The sequence below is a fragment of the Aythya ferina genome, assembly GCF_964211825.1.
Source record: "Aythya ferina genome assembly, chromosome: Z".
Lineage (NCBI taxonomy): Eukaryota > Metazoa > Chordata > Aves > Anseriformes > Anatidae > Aythya > Aythya ferina.
Window position 1 is genome coordinate 11,622,372 of NC_140299.1, and position 26,857 is coordinate 11,649,228.

Genomic DNA, 26,857 nt, shown 5'->3' on the forward strand with positions numbered 1-26,857 from the left:
GCCTGTTGTTTGCTTATTTATTGTTTTAGCCCTCTTGTATGATTATCTAGGAAACAGCTCTAAACCCCTTAGTGCCTGCTGCCAACAGGCAGCTTTCCAAACATAACCAAAACCTGCTCCTTCCATTTAACACAGATACTGGAGTCTCCACCTCAGCAGATTAGAGACTTACCCACAATTAGCTCATGTAAAGGGGCTCTCACAGTTGCTGATTTGCACCAACTTTGGACCAGACACCACCGTCTGACATCTGACTCCCTACAGACCTCCAACAGCACAGCCAAAGCACAGGGAAGTGAGGGAGAACTGCCCTGGTCCAGGCAAGGGGAACATCTCTGGAGCAAGATTTCCCCCCTGCAAGCCTGTACGGGCTCTATTCCTCGCTCTATCAAACATGCTTACTGATTTCTTCAGCAAGCTGGAACCAACCACTTCAATCCTCCATGTTTTGGCTTCTGTATTGTGTTTTAATGCTGCTCTCAAAGGAGTGCAATTGCCACAGCTAAGCAGCAGTGCTGCTTTGTACCAGAATTGAACTACCTAGAGAATAAATATGGGGGGGAATTTTTCCCTTACATGTACTTTACAAACAAAATATTCACATATTTAATTTAGCTTGAAGGACTCCAAGCCACCAATCAAGGCAATAGGCAGAATAAGAGCATGTATTAATGTGTTCCTGCACCTCACCACATTCATAACTCTCTGCGTAAATAACCAGCATGAAGGATCGCTAGCACAAAGAATTGTATTACCTCTGCTTACATACTGAAGGGACCTTTACTATAAAAGGTATCGCTGTCAATTAAAAATAAACATCGGACATTTTTAGGATTTCCTGCCTTCTAACAAACTACTTAGTCATTCATGTGATGAGTTACAAAACTATTTTCAGAAGTTGTACTTCTAGTCACAGAGGCAAAACAGGAGAGATATTAAGTTATTCTTTTCAGCTGAACACACAGAAATTAAAACGTGCTTGTTTTAAACAGACTTTAAGGCCCCCATTGGCAGTCTGATGATAACCTGTTCTATAGTTGGAATGAATGCTTACGTTTTAAGTTCGCATTTTATGCAACAGTTGGGACATTTTAATTGCAGATGAACATCTAGTAACCAAAAAACCACACTGGTACTTTCATTAGATATAAAGTTTTAAATGTCAGCAAGTAAGCTTGTTTTTCAAGTAGGAACATATTTCAGTTTTCAGGATGACAGAGTCACTCATCCGAAAAAATCAGTTCCACTTGCTAAAATAAGCTAACTGGTTTAAATATATGCAGGGCTAGGACAAACAGGAAGGACATTTTTTGTTAAATGTTTATCTTTGTGCAATTGTTTTGGGTTCTGGATTTCTAACTTTATCACCAAACCACAAAAAAAAATCATGGAAATATTTTATTTTCTATGCAACTAACTCCCAAGATCACATCGGTTCTCATGCAAAAACTAAGGCAAAAATCACTAAATCACTGCTGTGAAAACTCGCGTGTTCAAACTGTATTTACCTGTGCTATGTTTTAGCTTGTGAATAGGTACCTATAAGGGTGGGCTGGTGAAACCTTTGACCAATAAAAAGCATCACAAGGTTATCACAAGCATTTGCGCACAGAGCTACGGAAGAACAATGGCATTTCTGCTTTGCAGCAGGTTAGCAAAGGCTATCCAGCACAGCATTTGCTTTAAAAACAGTCTTAAGGGCTGGATAAACATGGACCATTTAGGCACAGCCAAAAGTAGTGCTTAGTTCAAAAGTACCCTTGGAGGTGGGATTAGGCATCTAAGCTCCTTATTCAGTACCGGGCAAAAACTAGGTACACAGGAACAGGATTCATAAGCACCAGCACAGCTTCTTACCCCTGCCAGCAGGGAATGTGGAGGAGGATGGGTGTAGATGACCCCATTACTCTCACCCAGGCAGGTAACAAGCTCCCTGCTATATGCAGACATGGTCAAGTTTTTACAAAAAAAAAAAAAAAAAAAAAAAAAAAGTCCAACCCACAGGCAGCCAGACCTTTCAAATCCCCTGCCCCTTCCATCTAAAAGCTCTCGGGCTACAACTGCAGTGCTAGCATGAGAGAAATTTATGACTGAAGACTTCCTTTGAGGCAGCCTGATCTCCTCCCTTTCCCCTGCCTGGCCAGCAGAGCTTCCCAGGGCATGAGTTCCCAGGAGCTGAAAGCCAGGAGCTGAGTGACCTGTGAGTACCTGGGGTACCCCTGTGTGAGAAGTAAATCATTTGCCAGAGGAGCCCACCTGAAGCTGAGGTTGCCATGACAAATGATCCTTTTGTTTAATACTGAGGTAAATGGGCATACTGACTTGTAAACCTTAGTGGCATGGAACTAATGCAAACCCTCAGGCAGCTATTAATCACTTTTCCATTCCAAATATTTTAAAAATAGATGACGTGCCTTTGTTATTTTCTTTCAAATAGCGGATATCTGATGAAAAGTGTTCAGCTGGCTGATTAACCATCCCTTCACCGGCCTATCTGCAAGGAACCCACTATCACAGGACAGAGAGGTACAGCATCTGTCCCCAAAGACACGTACGTGTACCTGTCAGCAGGCAGTAATGTTTCTGCTACACACCTGGAACATGTCCCACCACCCACCACCAGCAGCACGGTAGTTAAAGATTGAATATTTGAAGATTTATGGCCCTTCCAGAAGACTTAGAATTCTCTTTTAGCTTCTTGTTTCCCTATTAACTGCCCAGTCCCTGAGATACTGCTAGATTTGGCTTTCTGAAGGTATCCTGTGGTCTGCAGTCTGGTGGGCTAACTGGATGCATTGTGAAAACATGTCCCACCAAATGTAAATGTCCTCCCGCCTACTGAATGTCGCCTTGTTCCCAAAGCCTGAGCGAAGGCTACCCAGAGCTCCTCACCTACCCTCCTCCCATTGTCCTGCGCCCCTTTCTCATGCCCCTCTTATTCATCTGCTCTAGGACATAGACAGTCCTTGTCTTTTCATTCTGCCTTGATATATTAGTTCTTCTTGGAATGGACTAAACCTTTTGATTTTGTCTTGGGCTTCTTTTCCTGACAAAAAAAAAAAAATCTTCTAGAGAGGAGGAAAGCTGGGAGTATCCTCCAGTGGATTCCTATAGCTCCTTCTACACACAGGAACACCGCTGCCTTTATTCACACAGCCCATCCTCACAACCTGACTATACTAACCCCTCCACATTAGAGGAATTGCTAAATATCCACTGGAAAAAAAAAAAAAGAAAAAAAAAATCTGAGCTGGCAGAGCTGTATGCTGCACTTCTTTTATACGCACGCAGAGCATATCTGAACTCCACTGCCTGCCTGTGGGTGACTCCACTCACACACGGGGGCTGGTACGTCCTCCTCTCTGGTGAAAAGATGTGCAGCTCTGCAGAGTGGGTCTCAGTGCTGCCTTCCAGTTCTGCACACTCCCAGTTCTCAGCCACGAGTCTGCCAGTGTAGCAAGAGCTCACAAGCTTGTGGTATTACTGATTTCCACCTAAGTGAATCTTTTGGGAAGGCTGATACCTGAATGTCACAAAGTCAGACCTCCCCTGCTGTCATTTGGGCTAGCTTTCACAACATCAAGAGCTTGAATGAAGACAAGAAATCTTTCCTGAAGGACCTCAGTGTGGGATCTGCCTCTGGGGAGGCAGCATCTCTTCTGCCCCATAGCCCTTAAACCAGGAACACACAACTCTGGCACTGGAGAATTGCCTTTTCCTTAGGGTCGCTAAAGAAAACCAAGCACTGAAATCTTAACCCCATACATTTTACTGTGGCTTGAGGCTAGCAATGCAGGTAGCTCCCATAAGAAAACAGCAACCAGCTGTGCATCCAGAGCTTTTGTACTGTTGCTTGCTACCAACAGCATCCTGACACGGGACAGGCATACTCAAACTTCCACTTTATGCTCAACTTATGTCAGGATTTTTTTCTACATTTAAAAAGGAAGCTTTCAACTGAATGTTATTTTCACAAACTACTCAGGGAACAGGTCTGGTAGAAGAAGATATCAGCTAAAAGTTAGCAGAGGTCTTTCACTTTTAAAGTGTCATTTTGCACAAAATGAAATGCACAGTCTTCTGCTTTCATTCAAACAGAGCCAAACCTGAGGACCATTTAATATCAGTAACAAAATTCCTGTGAATTTAAATAAAAACAAGACCTCAATGGGACATACTAGCTTTTGGATCTTTGGCAATGCAAATAGCAAGCAGAGGCCTCAGACAAAAACAGTTTATAAAAACTTTACTGGAAGACATTGATTCAGTGATTCTGTCATTTTTCACACTTTAATGTTGGAAAATAAGGTGTATTTCTAGCAAGTACTTCAAAGGAAGAGTGCCTTGCCCATAAATGTCTGTGTGTCTGTTTAGTAAAGTGGAATGTGAATGTCTGTGAAACCAAGTAAAAACACGGGGCTATGGAAAATATACAACATCATATACGAAGATCAATTCTAAACTTTTACATTCCCAAAGAGTTCAGATGTTACTATTTTCAGATATACCTACGGTTTTATATTATCTTGTTCATGGTTAAAACTGTTTCAAAAATCTGCTTAGACAGGCTAGAAAAACTAAACAAAAAGCCACTGGAAGAGAAGAATAATTTCTTTCTTTTCCTGTCTTTTATGACATCTGTTAACTGCAAATAACATGCTATTATGCTGCAGTTTTGCCCAAGACCCCAACATGGTAGACACTTGCCTTTCGTATCACTGAGAAAGCATTAACTTCGTCCAAAAATGTATCTGCTATGTTCACAAAAATTAGCAGCCCAGAGATCAACATTGCTCTTATGGAAATTGGAAAACATTTCATTATTTCCATGGGGTGATGAGCTGGTCTCAAAAATCCTAAATATGTTTTACTAATAGAATTCATCTTGTTAATAAGCTGGCATGTGAACCCGTTTTTTTCTGGCTGCTGAAAGCAGCTTGTGGTTTGCTTTTATTCTTTTGAACACAATTAGCAAAGCACTCCAGCAGCTGAATAGGTCTATTCATTTGAACAAATTATTCCCTGGCAGAGTTTAAAAAAATCTCCCCCAAACTCTCTCCCCATTCTGGTGTAGTCAGAATAGACACAAAAGCTTGCCTGTCATTAATCTTGCCTGGCTATGCCTGAAAAATACAAGTGGGACATACACTGTTAAATACGTTACATTTTTACCATCTCTCTCAGTGCCATGACTGAATTGCTTGCTTCTCCCAACCCTTATCTTAGCTGGTGTACAATCCTAATTAAAAGGCTGACGTAAGGAATACACACGGGGAAGAGTCTGGCACGGATGTAATGGATGAGATGATAAACTTTATGAGCACAGCTACCTCCCACATAGCTTTTGTAGTGAGCTGTTGGCGCTTGAACAGTTGCTCTGATGCTGACCATTTCTCATTTCAGAAGGCTGAAAACATTAAAAATAACAGACTTGCCCTTTCTAATAAGTAGTAGCATCTCGCTCATCTAATTAATCTGTGTAGTTCTGACTCTCTGCTCGTTCTTTCACTGAGATAACTTTACAGGCAAACTGGGCTCTAGTTCCCTTCTGCAGCCTATTTTCAGTGTTGCAAAAAGGACTGTGGCTAGGATAAAACCCACGCATTTACCTAGTGAACAATGCTGTCATGTAGGTAACACAGCAGAAATATTTAATTAGTTGCACTTTCAGTTTTTAAATGAGAAGAAAAAACAAGCCATGGGTGGTCTGTAACCTCAGAAGAGCAAATATCCCCGGCTGTAAAATCATCCCAGCTCAGAATACTGGGTTAGACATAAAAAAAAGCATTTATTGAATCCTAGGCCTGAGCCAAGAACAGAAGGTGCATTAAGAACTTCCAAACTGCAGCCTACCACCAATTCATTAAGTGTTCGGCATTATTTAATAAAAATGGCTTATGCATATACTTTAACTGAAACGCTATTTATTCATAAACATTTTTAACTAGAGCATCTGTTGGGAGTTACACACACACCAATTCAGAGACAGTTTCAAATTCCTCTGTCGAGTAAAAGCATGCAATTACCATTGCTGCCTGACCTAGGTTATAGGTCTGCATGTGGAATTTGTCCCATATTTTGCTACTAAACCAAGGGTCTCAATTGCATTATAAAGACCAAGATATGCTGCTGTTAATACCTTGGCAACATGTTAGCATTAGAGAAGTGAACAAATGTTACAGTTTGTGTAACGACGTTAAAGCCTTTTGTCCCTATGCCAGAACCCCAAATCCGAATGGATTTTTGGAAAAAAATATCTACCTTTAGCTATTTTATCAGAGAAGACAGACTCCAAGAAGTAAATAAAATGGTCAGGCTTTCTAAAGAACAACATGATGATTGTTGAAAAAAATCATGCAATGGGATGTTGCAGACAGTGAACATCAACGTTTTTAGTCCCCTCCTCTGCAATTACTGCCTACCTAAATACAAGTAAGATGCCTGCTCAGACACTCTCTGCATCTCTTAAATTTTACTGCTGTTTAGCTACAAGGTTTAATGAAGCTTTTTACTTCACAACAGAGATTTCTTGGCAAGTCAGAGAAATTGCTTTTTCCACACTTTCCTCCTCACTCACAAGGTACACGTTATTCTACCTTCCCCATCGTCACAGTGTAACATCCCTGCAAAAAATTACAGCAATTTCTGACACAGGAAAGATGTATCCAGAATACATTTCCTGACTTTTTTTTTTTTCCCACTTCTTCCTGTGTGATTTCACAGCTGGAGATGAGGATGACCAGCAGTCTTTGACCTGATAGTCCTCCAAGGGCCACATGTGTTCTCCAGTCCAGCAATTTGACAGCTGCTGTTTCAGGACTTTGCCCTTTCTGTCTCCCTTATCTTTCTTTCTGTCATCTGGTTATTTTCCATTTTTATGATATTCTTTTTTGGTAGATAATAATGCCTTTAGGATTAATGCTGGAAAGAGGCCAGGACAAAATGGCAGTGCTAACCACTCTTGTCTGAGCTAGGGTCACTGTGAGATAATTTAGGCCATAGATCCAGGGCCCCATTTTCCCATAACACTGCAAAAATCCACACAGAGAAGCAGAAATGCTAAATGCTTCAAATCCAGATTTGTCTGAATTTGTCCTCTTGGGATACAGCTTGCAGAAAAGGATGAGGATTATATTTCAACACCCGCTGATAGGACTTGAGATAGACTGTACCACAGACTGTCTTTCCCCATAGGTTTTGTTTTTAGGAGCAGAATCCAGCAGAGAAAATCTGTCTCTGTCACTTCCCAGCCCACTCAGCTGAATGACCTCTCCCCACTGAGTTTCCCTTGGAGAAAACAGCCCTGGACAGCATGCTTTGAGGCTAATATTACCACTTTCCTCCCATGCTGCCAGAACAAGTACTGTTAACAAGGTGTCCACTATTCACATATCTTTCAGAGAGGAAGGAACTAGTCCTCAGTTTTGCTTTTTTATTTCCCCCCATCAGTTTTTTTCTTAAGCGTGAAGACTTCACTGAAATGTTTGTCTTCTCAACATGGCAGTAAGACAATCAGTTAAGGGAATAAGAACCATCTCCTTCTCACTGACCATACTGGGGAAATGCAAAATTCATCATAAATGCTTTTGCATCTGAAGTCTGATAAAATTCACATACTGTTAATGAAGTATCACACCTAATGTTTTCACTACACCCAGCCCAAGTCTAGCCCTCTTAAACAAGTTTTATTTTCCCTCTATGTTACGAAGCTCTAAAAAAAGCAAGTATGGGAGGATCTGCTGAGATCTATACACATTAAGTATCCATGTAATATCAGGACATTCTGTGCTTGAAACCAAACCTCTTTTCCTTCTAGCCAAGATATGAAGCTCCTACATGGGGGCCCCAGATACCTACAGCCTACCCTGTGAGCTTCTGGCAAGTCAAGAACTGCTATTTCAGACAAGAAGAAACTGCATATAGATCATGAGTCCTCCTTTTGCCCCAGTGAGAATGGGTTGGAATGTGTACAGAAAGCCAGGTGGGATGGGAAGAGCAGGAAGAAAAGCAGAAGAGTCAGTGGCAGTAGCCCCATGCCACTGCCTGGCCCTGGCAAAGGGTGAAGAGCACTGGAGTGCTTGGAACAATGCAAAAGGCTCTGGATTCCAGGTGGGAAGAGGATATACAGGCAGGCAGCCCACAGAGCCAGACAGAAAAAGGCTGAGAATGAGGCAGTAGGGAGCCAGGCTCCCCGGCAGCTGCCCTGGGACAGCCAAGAGTACCACCAGCACAGTCATCTGATTGCAAAAGCAACCATGAACTGAGGAAAAAGGACTTCTGGCAGCAAGTACATGGGCATTCAAGAAGTATCCTCAAAAAACAAACAAACAAACAAAAAAAAAACACCTGAAAAATCTCCACCCAGTGGCACTGGGGGATTTACTTTCTCATGGATGTACTTCTGCTTGACCATAACAGTGTTTATATTTGTCCAGTGTCCTTACCTATGCTAAACTGGTGTATGGTTTGCAGTGGGTCTCCATGCTTAAGGACAGCAAAGCTTCCCCACTCCCTGCTCTACATTGTCCTCCCAAACACAGACCAACACCCAGGAGCTGGGCAGAAAGCATCCTGAACTCTCCACAGGTTAAGACTTCTCTCATCTGTGAAAACGTCACATTGCCTGGACTAAAAATCCCTCAAAACCCTAAGACTGAAACTCTCTGGGGGTGACTGGATCTTTGCTAGTCACATTTGCACTTCTCCCCAACCAAGAATCAAGAAAAGGCAGTAGTTTTTCAAGGTACATGTCTTGTTAAGTGGTATCGGCAAAAGGGCACATAGAGGGAAAGGGTAGAACAACACAAATTAGTCCCATGCCTTGTTCAAAACTCATTTAGCAGGTTCTTCAGAGAGCAGCACCTTGACTGTGCCAGTTGGAGTTTCTCTTTCAACTCAAGGCAAAGAATGTCAACAAGACTATTTTCCTACACTCTGAAAGCTCCAGAATAAAAATACAAGCCACCAACATGACTCAGCATTACACTCTAATTAGAATATTTAAATAAAATATAGCCATGTTTTTGCTTTGAACTAGAAGATGATACCTCCATGTGGTGGAGACAAAGCTTAAAGTAAAGAGCTGAGGTAAGTGCCTAAGTGGGAGCAATCAAATGAGAGGTATGGGTTGTTTTCTTGAGTTTAGGGCATAAATTTCCCCAAATCTTTCTTTAGGAAATTAAAGGAGATGCTCTGAATGACTCACTTTTCTTTTTTTTTTTTTTCCCTTCAGCTAAGGTGATGTCTTTCAAGCCAATTTAGCCTTGCTGGAGCATCTTATTTCATGGTCTATTTCACTGCAACACCTGAATTTGCTTGAAAAACAACATAATATACTGCCTTAGTCTATGAAGCCAAAATTTCTTCTGTCTTCATTGGTTCAGTATTCCTCTCTTTGTAGGCAAAAATGAAAGTTTTGTCTCATGCTCTTGACTGCGAGAGATTTAAGTTCTTCCCCTGACAGTCATCATTCCTATGGAACTATTTGTATTACAGCCTTCATATCCTATGGCTAAAATGGATCAAACTCAAACTTCAAGCACCTTCTCTTTCCTAGTGTATTTGGAAGGCTTACTCCCTATCGTAGGGAAGGGCTGACAGTCAGGGAAGTACTTGGGATAAACACAGGACAAGTGGCCATGGATGATGGTGCACAGACCTAAACATACCTCTTGTACCTTCTATTTGCTTTACCCCCCCAACTCCCCCCTCAAAAAAAAAAAAGGAAAAAATAGATTGTATAGACAAGAGTGGGTTTTTACAGCTGAACCCGGGTGTTTCTGTCCTGAGGAGGGCTCACTTTTGCTTTAATTAGGAGAGTGTTTTTTAAAAAGATGCTAATACCTGAAGCTTGTTGTTAAATACTTACATAATCATCCTCATGCAGACCTTGCTTCTGAACAGAACTTTTCACCTCCAGGGAAAATTTCTCAAACTCAGGCTTCACGGTCCTCAGCAGAGTGATGGTTTGGAGGTATGAGTATGCCTTCTTTGCTTCAAGGTCATGTTTGTCTCCTCTCCTCCAAGAGCCATTTCCTAAGTGAAAAAAAAAAAAAAAAAAAAAGCTTATTTCAAACTCCAAATTAGGTGCCACTACAGCACCACCTTCCTTTTTCAACCTAAAAGTCCCCTCTCCTGCACTGTGAGGAGATGGCACAGTATGAGAGAGAACAGAACCTGCTCCAGAAAGAGATGGAAACCAGGCAGTGAGGAACAGCTGGTGGGAAGTAAATGTGCAAACAGAAAGACAACTTTACTCCCATGCTGTGCTTGCTTATTTTTAAAGGGTGGGCTGAAGTCTAAGCATGAGAAGACATCTCGGAGCAAAAAAACAAGCCAGATCCTGAACACACAGATATTTACGTTACAACAAGTGAGGGAGGATCTGACCACAGAGTTTTTATTTCATATCATCCCATTGGCAGCACTCTTTGGTCCTCGGCAGTCAGAAAGGCACCAGTAAAGTCAATAGTATGATCATCACCCTGAATGGGAGGCAGATGGTGTAGCTACTTCTCCCACAGCTCTCCCACTGCGGTCGAGGAGAAAACCATGTGTGCAGTGTCTGCCAGACCAGCCCTGCTCTTAATGGAAAAGAAACACTTACAAATAAATGGGATTCTGCACCTATGCTGTATTTACATGGTTTGTGTCACAGAAGGGGCATGATTTAACTCAGACCACCAGTAAAGTAATCAGAATTTAAGAAGCAGGACGGCTGACAGGCTGTTAGTTAACAGAGAAATCCTTCTGCCTAACAGGCACTGACGCTAGCAGGTCCTGAGATCCTGATCCAAAGCTTCAGGACATCAGCGGAAAGGTTACCCTAGATCAGATTTTGTGCTATTTTCCATAAACAATAAATAAGAGAGACCTACAGAGAACGACAATAGCCCTAAGCAATGTGCTTTTAAATACCAACAAGTAACTAAAAGCTAGATAGTCATTTTATTTTTGAAACAGCAAGGAACTCCCTGCCATGGCTAAATGAGCCATGACAAAAACTAATACCAAGCTCCCAAGTGTGACTGGAGGGCACACAGGACCCTGAAATGACAGTGGATATGTCATATGGTTAGAGGACCACAGTGCTGTTTGGACCAAGAAAAGTGACTGCTTTGGAAGCAAAGATACTAATGGCAACAGAGTTCAGGCACCAAACTCTCAGTGCTGCTTGCACAGCACTACAGGCTGCACTGGAGTACAGAGGAAGCATTGAAGGACCTGTACTTCTCAGAAGAGCAGGTCTTTTCTCTTGTTGATATCAGCTCCGGTACCCTCAACACAAGGAAGGAGCCACAGGAAGGTCTAGATTGGTCTGCCTTGGTTTAGCGATTTCTTTCCAAACCCAAAGTTTAGCTGGTTAAAATCAGTTATACCAGGAATCCATTCATCAGGCTTGGTGGAAACACCAGACAGCAAGTAGCATCGTGCAGCATGATTTTGCCTCAGAGGTAGCAATGTCTGCTATTGTTCCATGTCTGCACTCTGTCCTTTTTAGAGAAAAAATAAATAAATAAATAAATAAATAAATTTAAAAATTTGGGAAGATACAGAAAAGCTCTACTGGAGTCTTGAAGCTGAAAAGCCTCAGCCCAGCTACATACCTGCTTTTCAGAGGTACAGCAATTAAGATGTACTGCAGCGATTGTTACATGGAGGAGTTTGCTATGTCTTACATTTACAGGAGCAGATGGCTAAGAAGAGTGGGATTACAAAAAAAAAAAAAAAAGATAGTGCTGGTGGAATTTGAGTGAGTTTCTGTCCTAGACATTATACATATTTATTTTTAAAAATACTGACAGGGAACAGGGAAGCTACACTTGCATAACAGAGTTCCTAGAATAATTTCCATATTTAAATTCCTTCATGGATTATTTTGTGGGATGTAGTCTTGCCACAGCACTTTTCTGCAATTATTGCTGCCTTGGCATTTAATATGTCTACTCTTCTGAAAAATTAAAAATATTCGGAACAGAGGGCAACAACAAACTGCAACACGGTCATCTGAACTTGAAGGGAAAGTGCCAATTTGTCTATCACAGCCACTTTTAGGTTTTGTGCCTCTTATAATTCTTGTATCTCCCAGCACTGTGAACAAGGAATTTAGGTGGAATTTCTCTGCATTTCTCTTTTATGTTTGCTTTCCACATGTGATGACCACCTGCACAGAAGTCAGTTTCTAACAGTCATTTTGATCCTCGTGGGAAACATCCACAAAAAAACCCACAGAACAGAAAAATTGTTTTAAAAGAATTACTACTTATAAACTTCAGGAAATTGCATTTTCTAACAACACAGACAGGAGGCAGACAGTTGTCGTTTATCTCTTGGAAAAGCTACAGGCAGGCTGTGCTACCTGCGATCAAAGCAGGATCATGCTGAGACCCCCATGCAACTGCACTGGCCACACTGCCAGGGTTCCCTGGGGGCAGGATGCTGATCTGGGGGCTTCAAATGCTGCCTCCTAGCAAGCACTGTTCTGAAATGCAAAAGCCTTCACATAAATGCAGCAGCCTATCTCCTGGTCTTACAGGAGCATCACCTGCTCAAAGAGGACTATAGGAATCACCTGTCCCAGCCAGCTCCTGTGTTTCCCCTTCTCTGCAGCCCAGCCGCCAACCCTGCTCACTTCAGCCAAGGCAAGGAAACCATCAGTTTTAAGGAATAATTCACCTGGGCCATTTCAGACACCTAAGGATGAGGTGAATCACTGTTTGGGGGTGCCTAATTCTCTCTTGTGACTCCAAAGGGTGCCCAGCTCATGAGCAGACTTGTACTTGGGGCCAGATGAATCACTTCTGATGCATCTTTACTCTGTGAGATGAAATGCAGCAGCAGTGCAGTGGTAACAAAGCACCAACGGCAGCCAGAGGGGTTATTTGATCAGTGGTTTCTAGGCACAAGTAAAATCATGTCTGCAAAGCTCCCATGGTCTATGGATGGGCTGAAACTTCAGAGTTATGTGACTGCTGATATGGATTCAGCTTTTTGCATGGTCCCGATTAGGGCTGCAATGCCAAATGGCTTCACTTATGCTACCGGGGATGAAGTCACACTGAATTTCAATGAGCAAACAGAAAACCTTGATTTGAGCCATTGGCTTTGATTGTGCTCTGCAGTTTTATCTTTCAGTTATTTAAGTAATTTCCTTATTAGCTGGAAGAACTTGGCACTTCTTCAGCTAACTTAGACACATGTATGAGTATCTTTACTTCTGTACCTATCTGTATCTTTGAATTTAAACAGTTACATGTGCTCATTATAGAGCTTTTCAACAAACAGCACTGTTTATTGTAAAATAATCTCAGAGGCGGTAGATGGATAACAGTTTATGTAAAAGAATTTAACTTGCAATTAACTGATTCATTAAACAAAATACATCATCCTTTTGTGAATTCAGTCGTTTCTGTTCATCAGCTTTTTGAGGCTTGAAAGAAAAATTTTCCTTCTTTCTCAACTCCCACTTGGTTTCCAATTTGAAAATAATTTGTTATTGTACTGGGTTAGTTAAGGCAGCCTGCTGTGGGGGGAACTATTTTTTATGCACCTGCAAAAGAGGCTGCTCCATTCAAAATCTACTTTGGCAACTTCAGCTAAACCTAGTTCCCAGGCAGGGTTTCTCCCAGCTTCAGTCTGTAAAACTCTGTCAGTAAACCCACTGCTCCACCTTCAATTTAACTGAGACAGCTATACCAGCTGAGAGTAGGTTTAGCCCCTACCATGCACTGCCACAGCATCAGATGTAACTAAACATAGGTATATTTCAAAAAGCAAAGGTATTCAACTTACATTTTTAAGTTAGGTTTTAACTTGACAAATCTTATCGTATTTACTTGGGATGAAATCAGCCACTCAATAAACCCCAATCTAGTACATTTGGACTGTCTGTGCTTTCCCTTAAATAGAACAGTGCTGGACAGTTTTGCATATACAGTTTGCAATCAAAAGCTGAAGTTCACAAGCTTGACTGGTTCATTTGGTGACTTCTGGAGACCCAGGCCTTGCAGCTGCCCACAGCCCCTGCCTCCTCTCAGGTGGCCTATGGACCACAGCCCACGAGGACCACAGCCAGGAGTGCCCCTGCTCTGAGATCTGGCAGTCACCAGGCTGGAGCTGAGCGTGCACACGCTGCAGCGTGGGGTGCCAACGCCAGGATGCTAACATGCCTGTCCAGTGCTGCTCCCCCTACAAGTAACTAACACCTATAGTGGATTTGTTAGGTTTGGGATGAAAGGGACCTTAAAGACCACCCAGTTCCAACCCCCTGCCATGGGCAGGGACACCTCCCACCAGCCCAGTTTGCCCAAAGCCCTGTCCAGCCTGGCCTTGAGCACTGCCAGAGATGGGGCAGCCACGGCTCCTCTGGGCAGCCTGTGCCAGGGCCTCACCACCCTCTGAGTGAAGAATTTCCTCCTAATGTCTAAGCTAAATCTACCCTCTTCAGTTTAAAGCCATTATTTGGTATCCCATGATCCACTCAGTGGCAACAATACCCGCCGGGTCCCTTTTATTTCCTGCAGTGTCATAACCTAAGTGGAAGGTAATCGCAATGATGGGGAGACAGCGGTGTATTCTGGAATTCAGAACAGCGTATTTTGAGACTAAGAAATCTAAAAATATTACTGGGTTTACAGAAGACTTTGCAACATACTTGGGCAGGAAAAACATTACCATATGACGAGCTGTTGAAGAGTTCAATATTGAAGAAAGCATAGTCCCCATTGGTCATTCCATGCCGATGAGCAGCCAACATGATGTTCCTGATTGTGTCACCGCTGGCACACATGATTACAACTGGTGGAAGAAAATGGAAAACACAGATAAGGAACGGTTCAAGAACTTTATGGAACAGATTGTTAAGCATGAATGCTGCCAAAGACAATGACCTGAGCTGTCCTCCTAATGTTGCAACAAATGCGACAGCGCAAACAACAACGAAAGCTGATTTCCCAAACCGCTCACAGAAGACAGGTACCAAACACGGATTGACTTTTTACTCCTGTCTCCTCTGAATATAATTACAGAGCCTATATGCGATCTTTTTTTTCCTTACTCCTGCAATACGTGTTAAGTTCTAGCCTCAAGTTTCTTCAACTTCATATTGGTAGAACTGATTGCAACCACAAACCACAGTTATACTTCAAGTGGTGCATAGGATGATCTGAAGGTGGAGAATTGAGATGATACAGGGATATTACCATTTTGATTTCCATTCTATTTGAAATGTTTGGGGCAGATTCATCTTACCTACACTTCAGCTACGCAAAATTTGGGTATCCAGTGTAGAATTCATTGCCTTTCTACAGTTACCATATAGCAGCATCTCTGCAGTTGATTCACTGCAAGATTCACTGCAGCTGATTCATCCCAAGACAGCTTTTAGGGACAGTGGTACAAATCTGTCCAGGACACAACTATCTCCAACAACTGTATAATGAGTCATGGAGACGATTCAGTCACAACCTTACATAGTGTTATCGGGTGCCCAAAAGGCTGCCAGTGATCTTCAGGGGTAAGAAGACCTTTAGGCAACCCTGCCCAGCACCTGAGCATTCAAGCTAAATTCACTGTGTCCCACCCTGAAAGATTTTGCAGCAGGAGCTTGAGAAATTAGAGCAGAGGACTGCTCTCCACCCAGCCCAGCACTGCCCAACCACCTCTACTCCAGCGGGCTGGTCTGTCCTCGATCTCTTCATACATCAACATACCCCTGAAGTGTTTTTCTTTATTAGACTAATGATGCTGATTGAGAAATTGCTTCCTCAACCCGCTGGGCAGGGGAAACTATACCCCTCTCTCACAGTCTCCCTGCAAAAGAAAGCAGAAATTCTGGCGAGGTCTTCAGCAACGGGGAGACACCTCCTACCCTAAGCATGTTATGCCATAAAGTTTTATATGCATTCACAGAACTATCAGCATGAAGCTACTGACAACAGAATACTGCAAAGTATTGTGTCAGTGCGTGCTTTGTGGCTATACCCTATAACAAGGTCATAAGAGAACTTGTTGGGACGATGATCTGAAACCAACGGCACGCACGTTTCCAAGAATGCTGTCACGCATAGCAGGGCTCAAAAACTACAATAATGAATGCAAATGTTTTCACCCCAACAATAAAACTGAATCAAAACCACATTCAGCTTTTCTGGTTAGAAGTGTTTGCTATTATAAGAAATGAAAATTTGGCCTGTTTGGCCTTTCTTCTCAGACAATGAATCTTCTCCCATCGCTTTTCTGGTTGGGTGCCATGACAGGCGTAAAATTCCAGATGCACCACAGGGCTGAATCACGTTCGGTACATCCCCATGCTCCAGGAGAGTGATACCATGCACAGCTCTGTCCTACTGATTACAGCAGAACAACGTAACAATTTCCAGAGCAGCAGAGCAAAGCATATTTCATGACTATTGTGAGGTGTATTAGCATGGAGGAAAAGAAGAAAGAATTTCTTACAATAAAATTTGGATCAGATCTTTTCCAGACACACATCAGGAATGAATTTGTCTCGCTGTTCCTAATTTCAGTATAGGTGAGAGATTTCCTTCTGAAATGTTTCCTTGCTGCCCTCCCAACTCCCCCTTGACTTTGCCTTTATAATTCACATCTATCATAAAACTGTAATCTGTAGATGGAATCAAAGAGATTCCCACAGCACCAGTAAAAGATCTTGAGCAAATGGAATAAGAAAGAGTGGGGGGAAAAACTATTTTAAAATATGTTAAGTCATATTTTGTAAGCCTCTAAAGGAATGTAAGGGAAGTAATATTAACTATTTGGATATGGTTTTTAACCCAGCAGGAGAGCAAAGATTACATATTTCAAGATTTTGAAGCAAATAAGCTAAGGGCAAGTCTCTCACAATCTTTCAGATATCTAAATTAATATTTATTTAATCTGCATCTATTTAATCTGCATCTATGCCTTACTATTGTATACACACAGATATAAAGCGGTCTCCCTCCAGCACAATACACACAGAACACAGTCATTTTAATACTAATATTCTGCATTTATTGACTCACCCTGCAAATACTTAGTTCAATTCCAGTTTGAGGAGTAAGTTCTTAGCAAAGTGAGTACCTCAGACTATGTGCTCGTGCAGAACATGTTTCAGCACAGTGCTGGGTTTGTGGCCATTGTGGCTAACCTGAGCCTACAGCATCAAGTCTACAGTGTGGGGGACCGAGCCCGCAAGTGAGTTTGAGCTATTAATGACATTCAGTTAACTTTTATCATCGTATTCTTCCTCATGATTTTGTTATGACTCTGAGACATCTGAACTCATTCCAGGGCCTGGACAGGCACCTGCTGGCAAACACAGTGGGTGGCTGGGTGTGCCCCTGCCTGCTGGCACCCCAAAAACCCAATGCAACGCCCCAGCCTGACACAACCTAACCCACGGGGCCAGCCTCTGCCCTGGGAATAAGGCAAAGAGCCTGGGCCCCCACAGGCCCGCTGATGGTGCAACTTCTTTCTCAGCCCTGGAAGGGTCTTGAGCTAATAGCCCATATCCATTCTAAAGCTTGTTCTTACTCAGGGTGGGTCAAGAAATCCCCGTCAAATCCCCCATCACCAGCAGCAGTGAAAAGGGCGCAGGGCAGGAGCCCTTAAAAGCTGCTGAGAAAACCAAGCAAACAAAAATGAAGTGCTTTGGACAGTGTCACCTTATTCACCAGCCCTGCTGCTCCATGGGACACCTTCCTAAGAGTCCCAAGAAGAAACGAAGCCCTAATCTGGTAAGCAAAGGCACATCGTGTGTTCTTCACATGATAGATGACATTTAAAATATTTTGACAGCCTGCAAGATGTTGTAAACAGCAGGACCACCCCTCAGACCCTGAGAGACGTGCAAGGCAAGCTGTGCAGTCAGTCTTTAAAGCCAGAAACACAGCATTGGAGGCATAAGGGCCTCACTTGCTGCATTTTGCAGTAGCAGCATGAACCAGAGGACAAATTAGGAGGTGAGATGGAGTGAAGGGACCCCACTGGGCACAGAAGGCTGCTTTTATTCACTCGTTTGCAAGTCACAGAACAAGGCAAGACCAAAGGTCCCAGCTCAACAATGCATTTGAGCCTGGGCTGAAATCAAGCCTCTCTTCCTTGGCTGTCAGCATGGTCTGAACAGTGGGGGTTGCCCTTAGCTATCAGTCACATTCCCACAGCACATTCACAACTCCCTTTGGCTAGGGGCAAACACTCATATGTTCTCGCCACAATCACACTGTTATATTCTTTGCATCAGGAAAGCTAAGCACATGCACACAAGTTAGGCTGATTAAAAAAACAGAAAAGCATCTTTCCATACATAGCTGTTTCCCCTAGCACTTCTACATTTCTTTCTCTCCATTCAGCATATTTCCATTAATGGTACTAACTAGGACAGCTCTATTTTAAGCACCTGCTTTGGTGTTTCCACAAAGAGAGAATTAGGGATCCGTACATTATTAGACCCCAGCTACCTCACAGGTTAAGGATTTCACAGCAGTGTAACTGCAGCACCAGCACAAAACTGCTCGGTCAAAGCACCGCAGCCTACAGCATGGCAATGTGATTTGTGCCAGTCCCATGCAGCACGAGCTTTTATCTGTTTTCATTTTGGTACCACCTTAGCATTCTGCAACTGGGGATGTAAAAGCTGCACAAAGTATTTTTCACATCTATGCCTCTATTGAAAAACACCTGAGGACTTTCTTTGAGTTGATCCTGCAGTCCACTTCTGGAACACATCTCTTCCCTTCTTACAATAACTTACTACGGAAATCCACGGTTGGTGAAAGCCTCTAGCAGAAAATACCTTTCTGATGAGCCCATGTATCCACACATCATTTGACAAGATCTCACTTTCAAGTACATCTAACTACAAATTCATATGCCCCAAAGTACTTGGAGCATTTTACTGCTTCCTGACACAAAGCCGGTTCATCCGGCACAGGGGTGACTTTCCAGCAGGTTTTACAAGCCATTTATCTGCACGGTGTTTTGCTAGCAGTTGGTGGCAATATTACTGCACATGCTCATGGGTTTAGCACTCGCACATCCCCTGAAACGAGAGCTAGCCCCAAGTGGGTTTGTTATTTATTAACTAACCGACGGGGCTTCTAACTGCAGGAGTGGGGAAAAGGCTCCCCACGGCAAAATACAGCGGGGTGAGAAAAAAACACACTTCTTTGCTCAGCCTTTGAACCTATCCAGAGTCACTTTAAAAAAGTATCTCAGAATGAACAACAGACTCGCTGGGCAAATGTGGGCAGATGTGGGCAATTTTGGCTGTGCTGGTATCCTGGATTGCCAGCAGAAGGCTCATTTCTTACCATGCCACAAAACCATCCCAGTGCAGTCCTGGAGGGCGATCCTCCACCCCTGCTGTGGGATGCAAAGTGCTAATGGACCTGCATGGGGCAAAGCCTTCCTGATGGCCCCCACTCTGGTGCACTCCCAGCCCCAGGATGCTCACGGCCAAGCTTCCCCACCACAGATCCCAGTCTGCAACGCGTCCCTCATGCTACCCCTTCCCAGATGACTCTTGGTGACCTATCCCCAACCCCAATCCCCCCCAAAAAACACACCGGCAAGGCATCGCGCAGCCCCAAACCCACCCCCAGCCCCACGCAACTACCACTCACCCCTCTCGCCGGCCTGCAGTGCGCGGACCACTTCATCAACGTCGAGGTGCCGGCTGGTCTCGTCGAAGCTGTGCACCGCCATGTGGAAGGCCTCCTCCTGGAAGACCACATGGACGCCTTCCATGGTGAAGTAGCAGCTGCGCTCGGGGTTGCTGTCGCTGTAGAGCAGCGTGGCGCGGCTCCACTGGTGGTGGCGGAAGAGGGCCAGCAGCATCTCGCCCATCTTGGCATAGGCTGGGGCGACACGGGTGAGGTGAGAGTACTCGCCACCCTTGACCCCAAAGCCGGCCGCCAGCGCCCCGGCTGACAGCATGGGCACATCCCAATGGGCCGCCAGCCGCGCCACCGGCGCCGCCGCGTACTCGCACACCGGCCCCAGCAGCAGGTCGGGGCGGCGGCGCTGCAGGGCCACCATGTCCACCAGGCTGAAGAGGGCGCGGTTGCCGCACGCCGAGTCCTCGTAGGTGAGCTGGAAGGCGTAGCCGGGCGGCAGCCCGAGCCCCCCGCTGCCGCCTCCACCGCTACCACCGCCGCCGCCGCTCCTCTCCCGCAGGCTCCGCACCGCGTACTCGATGGCCGGCCGCACCCGCCCCAGCGAGAAGAGGTAGGCGTCGTCCTGCGGCAGCAGCACCAGCACCCGGATCAGCTTCTCCTCCTCCTCCTCGTCCGCTGCCGCCTCCGCGGGGCCGCCGCCCAGCGCCGCCAGCACGCAGCAGAGGCTGCCGAGCAGCCAGGGCGGCATCGCGCCCGCCCCCCGCGGCGACCCCAACTCCGGCAAAGTTTTCGCCACCACCCTCCCCTCCTCGCCCCCTCGCAACCCCCTGCCCCTTGTTCGGTCGTGCTTTATTTCTCAGGTGTGTGGCGAGACTAACAACCTGCCCCAGCCTGCGGGTCACGGACGGAGCATCTCATTTCCTCAAAGTATTCGTGCTTCACCTCGCCTGCTCTCCCCTTTTATTATTATCAATTTTTTTTTTTTTTTTTAATTTTTTTCTCCCATCCACCTCCCTCCCCCTCGCCGGGGCTGCCTGCCCCGCTGCTCCCTTCCCCGCTTAAGTAACGCGGCTTCTCCGCACGCCCGGCTCGGCGCCGCCGGGTTTGTGCGCAGGGAGGAGCCGGCCCCGCCGCCCCCCCGGCCCCGCCCGCCGCCACCCCCCCGGGCCCCGCACCTCGCCCCCGGGACGGGCTGTGGGGAGTACACGGGGCCGGGATGTAGGGCAGACCCTTCACGGGACCCCCGCGGTGGTTTGGGGGTGCGGGGTGCAGGGGGGGCTCACCGCTGGGCGGCTCTTTTCACCGAGGTGTGGGTCCCCGCGGGCAGAGGAATGGAGGGAGCTGCTACAGGAGAGAAGCTTTTGGGGTGTCCCCACCCCACACTCCGCTGCCCCCTGCATCCCTTCGGGGTCTTTCTGCGCTCCCCCCTCCTCCTCCCCCTCCCCCCCCCAAGAGCCCAGGCACGGTTTTGAGTCCCTTCCCACCCACGGTGGCTCATGCCACAAGCAGTGCAGATTTCCCCCAGTGACAAGTGTTGCTCTGAGATTGTTTTTTCAGAGGGAAAAAAGAAAAAAGGAAACTAACTTTTCTGATTATCTTGACAGCACTGCCCGATCAGAGCACATCAAACGCATCCCCGTTCAGCTCTCCTCACCAATCGTAAAGCTGCTAGGCATCATATTTTGTCATGGTCCGTTTAAAATGGACACTCCTGTTCTGGAATAAGGAACAATGTAAGCGTGAGGCATGCAAAGTCTTTTGTGAAAGAGGCTTTTGGACACCTGATGCTTTTCAACAGCAAAATCCTAAAGGATGTCTCTCTGTACATTTTTCTATGTACGCAACCTCAAACCCGGAGCCAGGGCTGCGTGGTTTGATGCTTTCTGATCACTCAGCGAGTGCCAGGTTTGCGCTGGGAAGGTGAGTGAACGGCTCCTCACTTTACAGAAGGGGTTTGTTTAGTTCAGCACAGAGGTCGTTGTCAGGGCAGTATGTGTAAACTTACAGTTGTTGCTGCCTTCGCTGTGCAGCCCATGAATGGGAAACCAGGGCTCCTGGGGTGACCAGCTGCTCACCTTTAAGGTTCCTTGATTAAAAAGAAAAGAAAGCTGTAAGTGCTTATGCAACTGCAACTGGGAAGTGGAATGAAAATACCAGATAATACAATGCACAGAAATAATCATTAAAAAATATCTTTTTTTTTTTTTTTTTTTTTTAGAGCATGTATATGATGGAGCTCAATAAAATTAAAAAAAAAAAAAAAGGGGTCACAAATGTGAAGATTGGTAGCTTTCCTGAGAAATGTGCCTCTAATGTAGTTTTGTTTGATTACTGAATTGAACTTCAGAGTGTTCTTGAAAATTACATAAACACCCACCCTGGTGAAGCTCATTTTGTGTGTTCCTGTACTGTAAGTTATGTCAGGCATTTTTTGTTGTAAATGACTCCATATAACATACTGGAGATTAAGCAGAATGTTACAATATACAACATGCCAGCCATCTTCACCACAAAGCTTGCAAAAACATTTTCTTAAGACACATTTTGAAATGCTGACCTTTGTAGTCACTGCTTTATGGTGACCCTACAGATGTGTTTACAGCACCGAAATCTGGAAGGATCTCTTTTGATTCCCTCCTTTCCCCCAACAGAATATCTTTTTCATTTTATGTGTGAGCTCCATACTCTTCTGGCTGTCTTATTTGAGTGTAAGCTGTGTAAACATGATGGAAGAGATAGTAAGCCCATAAATCACAAGGCTGCCACCCTTCACACTGGCTGCTCCTTGTGAGGTAAAAGTACTGCTGGGAATGAATAAGAGTGGGAGAAGCACAGCCAGTGTAAGGGGGGAAAAAAAGCATTGAGCCAATACTATTTAGCAGTAGTAGTGTCAATTGATTTCAATGCTTTTGGAAAAAAATTTGGCCCACGGTATGTGGTCCTGTCTTGCATGAGCAATTGCATTCAGCCTTAGTCACAATGTTTCTGCAGGCCCCAAGTGTCACGAATGTTTCAGTCGTTCCCCATCACCTTACACAATTTATAAAGAAGAATCCCAGCCTGTGATTTATTTTTCTGAGCCAAAAAGTTATGCATGAGAATTTCCTCGTTAATCCCAATTCAAAATGTTACTTAATCCACCTCATCATTAGTTCACTTACAGTACTTTCCATAGCTATAAATCCAACATTTCTCCACCAACGTTATTCTTTTTTTTTTTTCAGCTACATAAATGCTTTTTAATAGGAACAAATCCTGCAGTCGTGAATCAGTAGCAGGCAGAATGCCCGTGGACTGCAGCAAGAGCAGAGACTTCAGACTAGCCCTTTAGGACTAAAGGCATTACGGACATAGACTATTTTCCCTACAGAAATAACTCATACACAAATCAAGAATCACTTGACTCGCTCCAACTAGCGTTAGCAACAGTCTGAACTGCGTGCTGCAGATTAAGAAAATCCTTCACAGACAGGTTCGCTGAAAACATAGTCCCCCCTAGAGGCTGAAAAGATTAAATATTTTAGTGTCATCTGTACTGCAAATGTATTGTGCCATTTAGACTTTCAAATTCTTTCTTTATTTTTCTAGAAACCTATTCTTGTTATTTCAAGGAATCTGTATTTTGGAACACACACAATGGATTTCTTATTGCTACATGTAGGATCTGTGTGTCTCTTTTTCACATTTTGTGGTCTTACCTTTATATAGTTACGTGAAAATGCACCACAGCCTTTAGGTAAAAATCTTGCAGCATGAAAGATCAAGATGAACAAACCTGATGCTAAAAAATAAAAAGGGGTCATATTTATTTGTTCTGTCTTTTAATTGACACCGACTTCTGTGTAGATCTGTATACAAGAACTACAAAATGACAAAATTACACACCAAAAATGTAAGCATATGTATAGTAATAACACTTTGTAGAACTAGTTACTGGTGCTGTCAACAGCTTCTACTTCACAGCACAAAGTAAGGTAAGGTGGGCAGAAGAATATTCTTTTATTTTATGACTGAGGAGAACAAAATTTGGGAAGGCAAACCGTGACATACCAGAGGTTGAGGGTGATCCCAAGGTCATCCCTCCACTACACCACTGATCATCGCTACCGCTGCTAAAGTCACATTGTGTTCATCCCCTACGGCTGGTGACACAGTGCTGCACCTATCCTTCCTTTCCCACTGGTCCTCAAGTGCACTGAAATTCATCTGGATGAGAGATGTGCTGCTCGAGTGTGCAAAAGCAAATCCTACGATGAAAAAAGACTGACACCCCACCATTAGTCATAAATTTTGCTCATGTTCCCAGGGAGCACGGTGAAAGCAGGTACTCCTAAAATATATAAATTATGGGGCTAAAACCCAGCCCTATCTATCTATATACAGAGATATATCCCAGTATAACCCAATCAGTACTTGCTGTGTTTCCTCCCATCTTCAAGGTAATATTGAATGTGAGATAATATGGTGAAAAACAACAAATCAGGAAATCTTTGCAGAAATAGAACATGTGAGGCAAAATGAGAGCTGCCATGGCTCCCAGAAAAATCCTCCTCAGAAGTGGCTTAATAGGCTCCAGCCCAGTATAAGAACTACAACAGAATTGTGACTGTATGTTTCTTATACATGTGTTAGGGACATACCCTGATTTATCAAAATTATCTTACTGGCAACTGGTATGAGTTACAGCAACTTCTGGATGGCCCAAAATAATACCTTGGGACTGATATTGTATAAATCATGGTCAAGTGTGTCTTATAATTGTCTTACTTCTGTTTCCCATGTAATTATAGCAAAAGGACTGGATCCATAACTTCATTTGCATCCATAGACTTCAGAGACTCTCTGAAGCACTGCCCTTCCATGCAGGAGCAACTGTAATGACCTTAAACTAGAGATGTCTCATTAGCCCGTCCATAATGCACTTGCAGACACTTCATTTCTTCTCCCCTTCCTTTTCAGGTCAATCCACCAATCTATGGCAGGGATAAATCAGCCCTGACGTATTTTATCTAAAAGAAAGCTTAAGATAGAAGGTAGATTGCTTGAAAAGTTGTGAGAATAACTCTATTTTACAGTAGCAGCCCATCAAGACAATGTGTGTGAAATTATACTCCACGTTCCCTTTCCAATGTATGCCCTAGCCTGTATGAACAATAAACTTAGTAATGAATGTGCTGAAATGTGTGACACATTGTCAGTAAAATACAGGCCTGGTTCGGAAAGACTGATGTTAATTTTAAAATAGGAGAACTCTTGTTTCTTTTCTATGACACCATTAAAATTTTCACAACTTGTATATAGCATTTTTCAGTTTCTAATAACTCACTAAGTGTCTCACAAAGGTTATTGTCTTAACTGCAGGAAGAAGCACTGCGGGTTCAATGAGGAACAGAGAAAATCATCTTCTGAAATGTTTCAGAATAAGAGAGAACTTTGTGCACAAAATTGTATTTCTATTGGAATTTATTTTTGGTATTCCTACCACTGCCACATGGAAGCAGTTGCTTTAGGGCTTATTACAAAGTGCTTTTTTCTTTTCTGTCATATGACTAATATTCATGAAAAAATAATTACCTGTACTTCTGCAGTTAAGGTGTGTCTGCAGCTGCTGCAGTTATTTTGCCACACCTATGCCTCTTGTTTCCAAAATGAAGGAAAGCTAAAAAAAGACATGACTACAAAAAAGGTCCATAGTTTTCAAGAAATGTAGCAATAAAAATTCTTAGCCTTTATAGTGTTGTTAGCCCCACCTATCAGGAATCCCACCTGATATTGCCCTTTACATGATGTCATTATGTATGGCAATTATATATATACACTGACATTGTCTTCAGTTGCTTATAATTTTAGCTGAACATTAGAAGTTTGGGCTCATGTTTTCAGGATGGGCATCTACCATGCTTTTATTTTGTTGGTTTTGTTCTTTTTCTAAATTCAGCTGGAAAAGCTTGGCCTTTCCTCAAGAGATTAAGGATATCTCTTAGTGGTTAAGGAAATTCATTGCCTTATCTCCCCCCCTCAAAATTCTGGCAACTTCGTTTTTATTTTAGCCCTTCAAATTGGGGTTTGAGAACAGGAAACGTCTGTCTGTGAGGAAAGGGCACATGATAATGTGCTTGGATTAGCCAGATGCAAAGTACAAGTTTTAGAAGACTGATGCTCCTACAAGCTGTCATACCAGCAGCAAAATGTTAATAGCTTAAAACGAAGATTTCATCTGCCTGGTGTGTTCACTATCCCATTGCAACTTGCTTATTAGCAAGATACATCTGCACTGTCTACCCTCTTCAGCTCAGCTTTTGTCCCTCCCCAACCCTGTACCCTGTGGCACATACACAGCTTTACCAGCATGAAGGCACTTGCTTTGGGCGAGAACTTTGGGGGACCCCAGCTGCTCCAGACTGTGATGAATGGAGGTAACAAAATCAACATTGCAAAGTCCTGGTCCTTTTGTTTTCTTTGTATAACCCAGAGGAAAACTGGACAGATTCTTCTGCCTCCTCCTGAGACATCGTGGCACTGGCAGTTCTCCAGGACCTGCACCAGAGTCTGCTAGGCACAGTGATTCCTATCTGTCTCCTACCATACTTTACTCGAAGTACTTCACATGCTTCACAGAAAAAAAATCACCCTAGGTAACAGGAAACAGTCCTTTCATATTCACTTTGGGCAACATTTAATTTGGAGTGATTTTTAAATGGTTCTGATTAATAATTATGAAAGTATGCTGTATTTACACGATATTTAATTCTAAAACTGGATTGAGGAGGATTCAGTCTTCTTATATAGATAATTATCTATAACTAAATAATAGATAATTATCTATAACTAAATCTCAATCCAACATCTGCAAGCTGTAGCCTCTGTAATTATACTGACAGCAAGGAGCAGAAAAAGTAAAGGTGTAAGAGTTCAGAGGCCAAGCAGAAAACATAGGTTCATTTGTTAACACAGCCTTATTAAAAAGAACCAGCTGAGTTTCAATTGTTAGCATCGACTTTAAAGGTAATTAGCTGCCAATAAAAGCCAAGAACACCCATTTGGACATGACTCACTGAATTCTCACCACAAAATTGGCATGTGGCTCGTCTCTGTGTTGCGCTACAGAAGACATTGCGCGGCGTTGAAGCAGTGCCAAACATGCAGCCAGGCAATGTGGACAAACACTCAGAAGCAGTGCAATGCTTGCAAGCTTCACTGAAAGACAAGGAGGAAATGTGAAATGACTGACTGGCTGA

General features: G+C 43.7%; 1 protein-coding gene and 1 long non-coding RNA gene across 3 annotated transcripts in view; one reads left to right on the forward strand and one right to left on the reverse strand.

The window, feature by feature from the left end:
* NPR3 (natriuretic peptide receptor 3) overlaps window positions 1-20,643 on the reverse strand; it is a 46,925-nt gene extending 26,282 nt beyond the window's left edge. For both annotated transcript variants that reach the window (XM_084503663.1, XM_084503662.1), the window contains exons 1-3: window positions 19,626-20,643; window positions 14,674-14,796; window positions 9,869-10,035 (exon numbers count right to left, since the gene is read on the reverse strand). In XM_084503663.1, coding sequence (XP_084359789.1) covers window positions 9,869-10,035; window positions 14,674-14,796; window positions 19,626-20,367 — 1,032 coding nt within the window. In that variant the 5' untranslated portion in view covers window positions 20,368-20,643. The remainder of the gene's footprint in view (window positions 1-9,868; window positions 10,036-14,673; window positions 14,797-19,625) is intronic.
* A 125-nt stretch (window positions 20,644-20,768) lies between these two features.
* On the forward strand, window positions 20,769-23,427 carry LOC311426880. The gene is made up of 2 exons (XR_014687092.1): window positions 20,769-21,539; window positions 22,844-23,427. It is a non-coding gene; the product is annotated as an uncharacterized lncRNA (long non-coding RNA).
* Window positions 23,428-26,857: the final 3,430 nt, after the last annotated feature.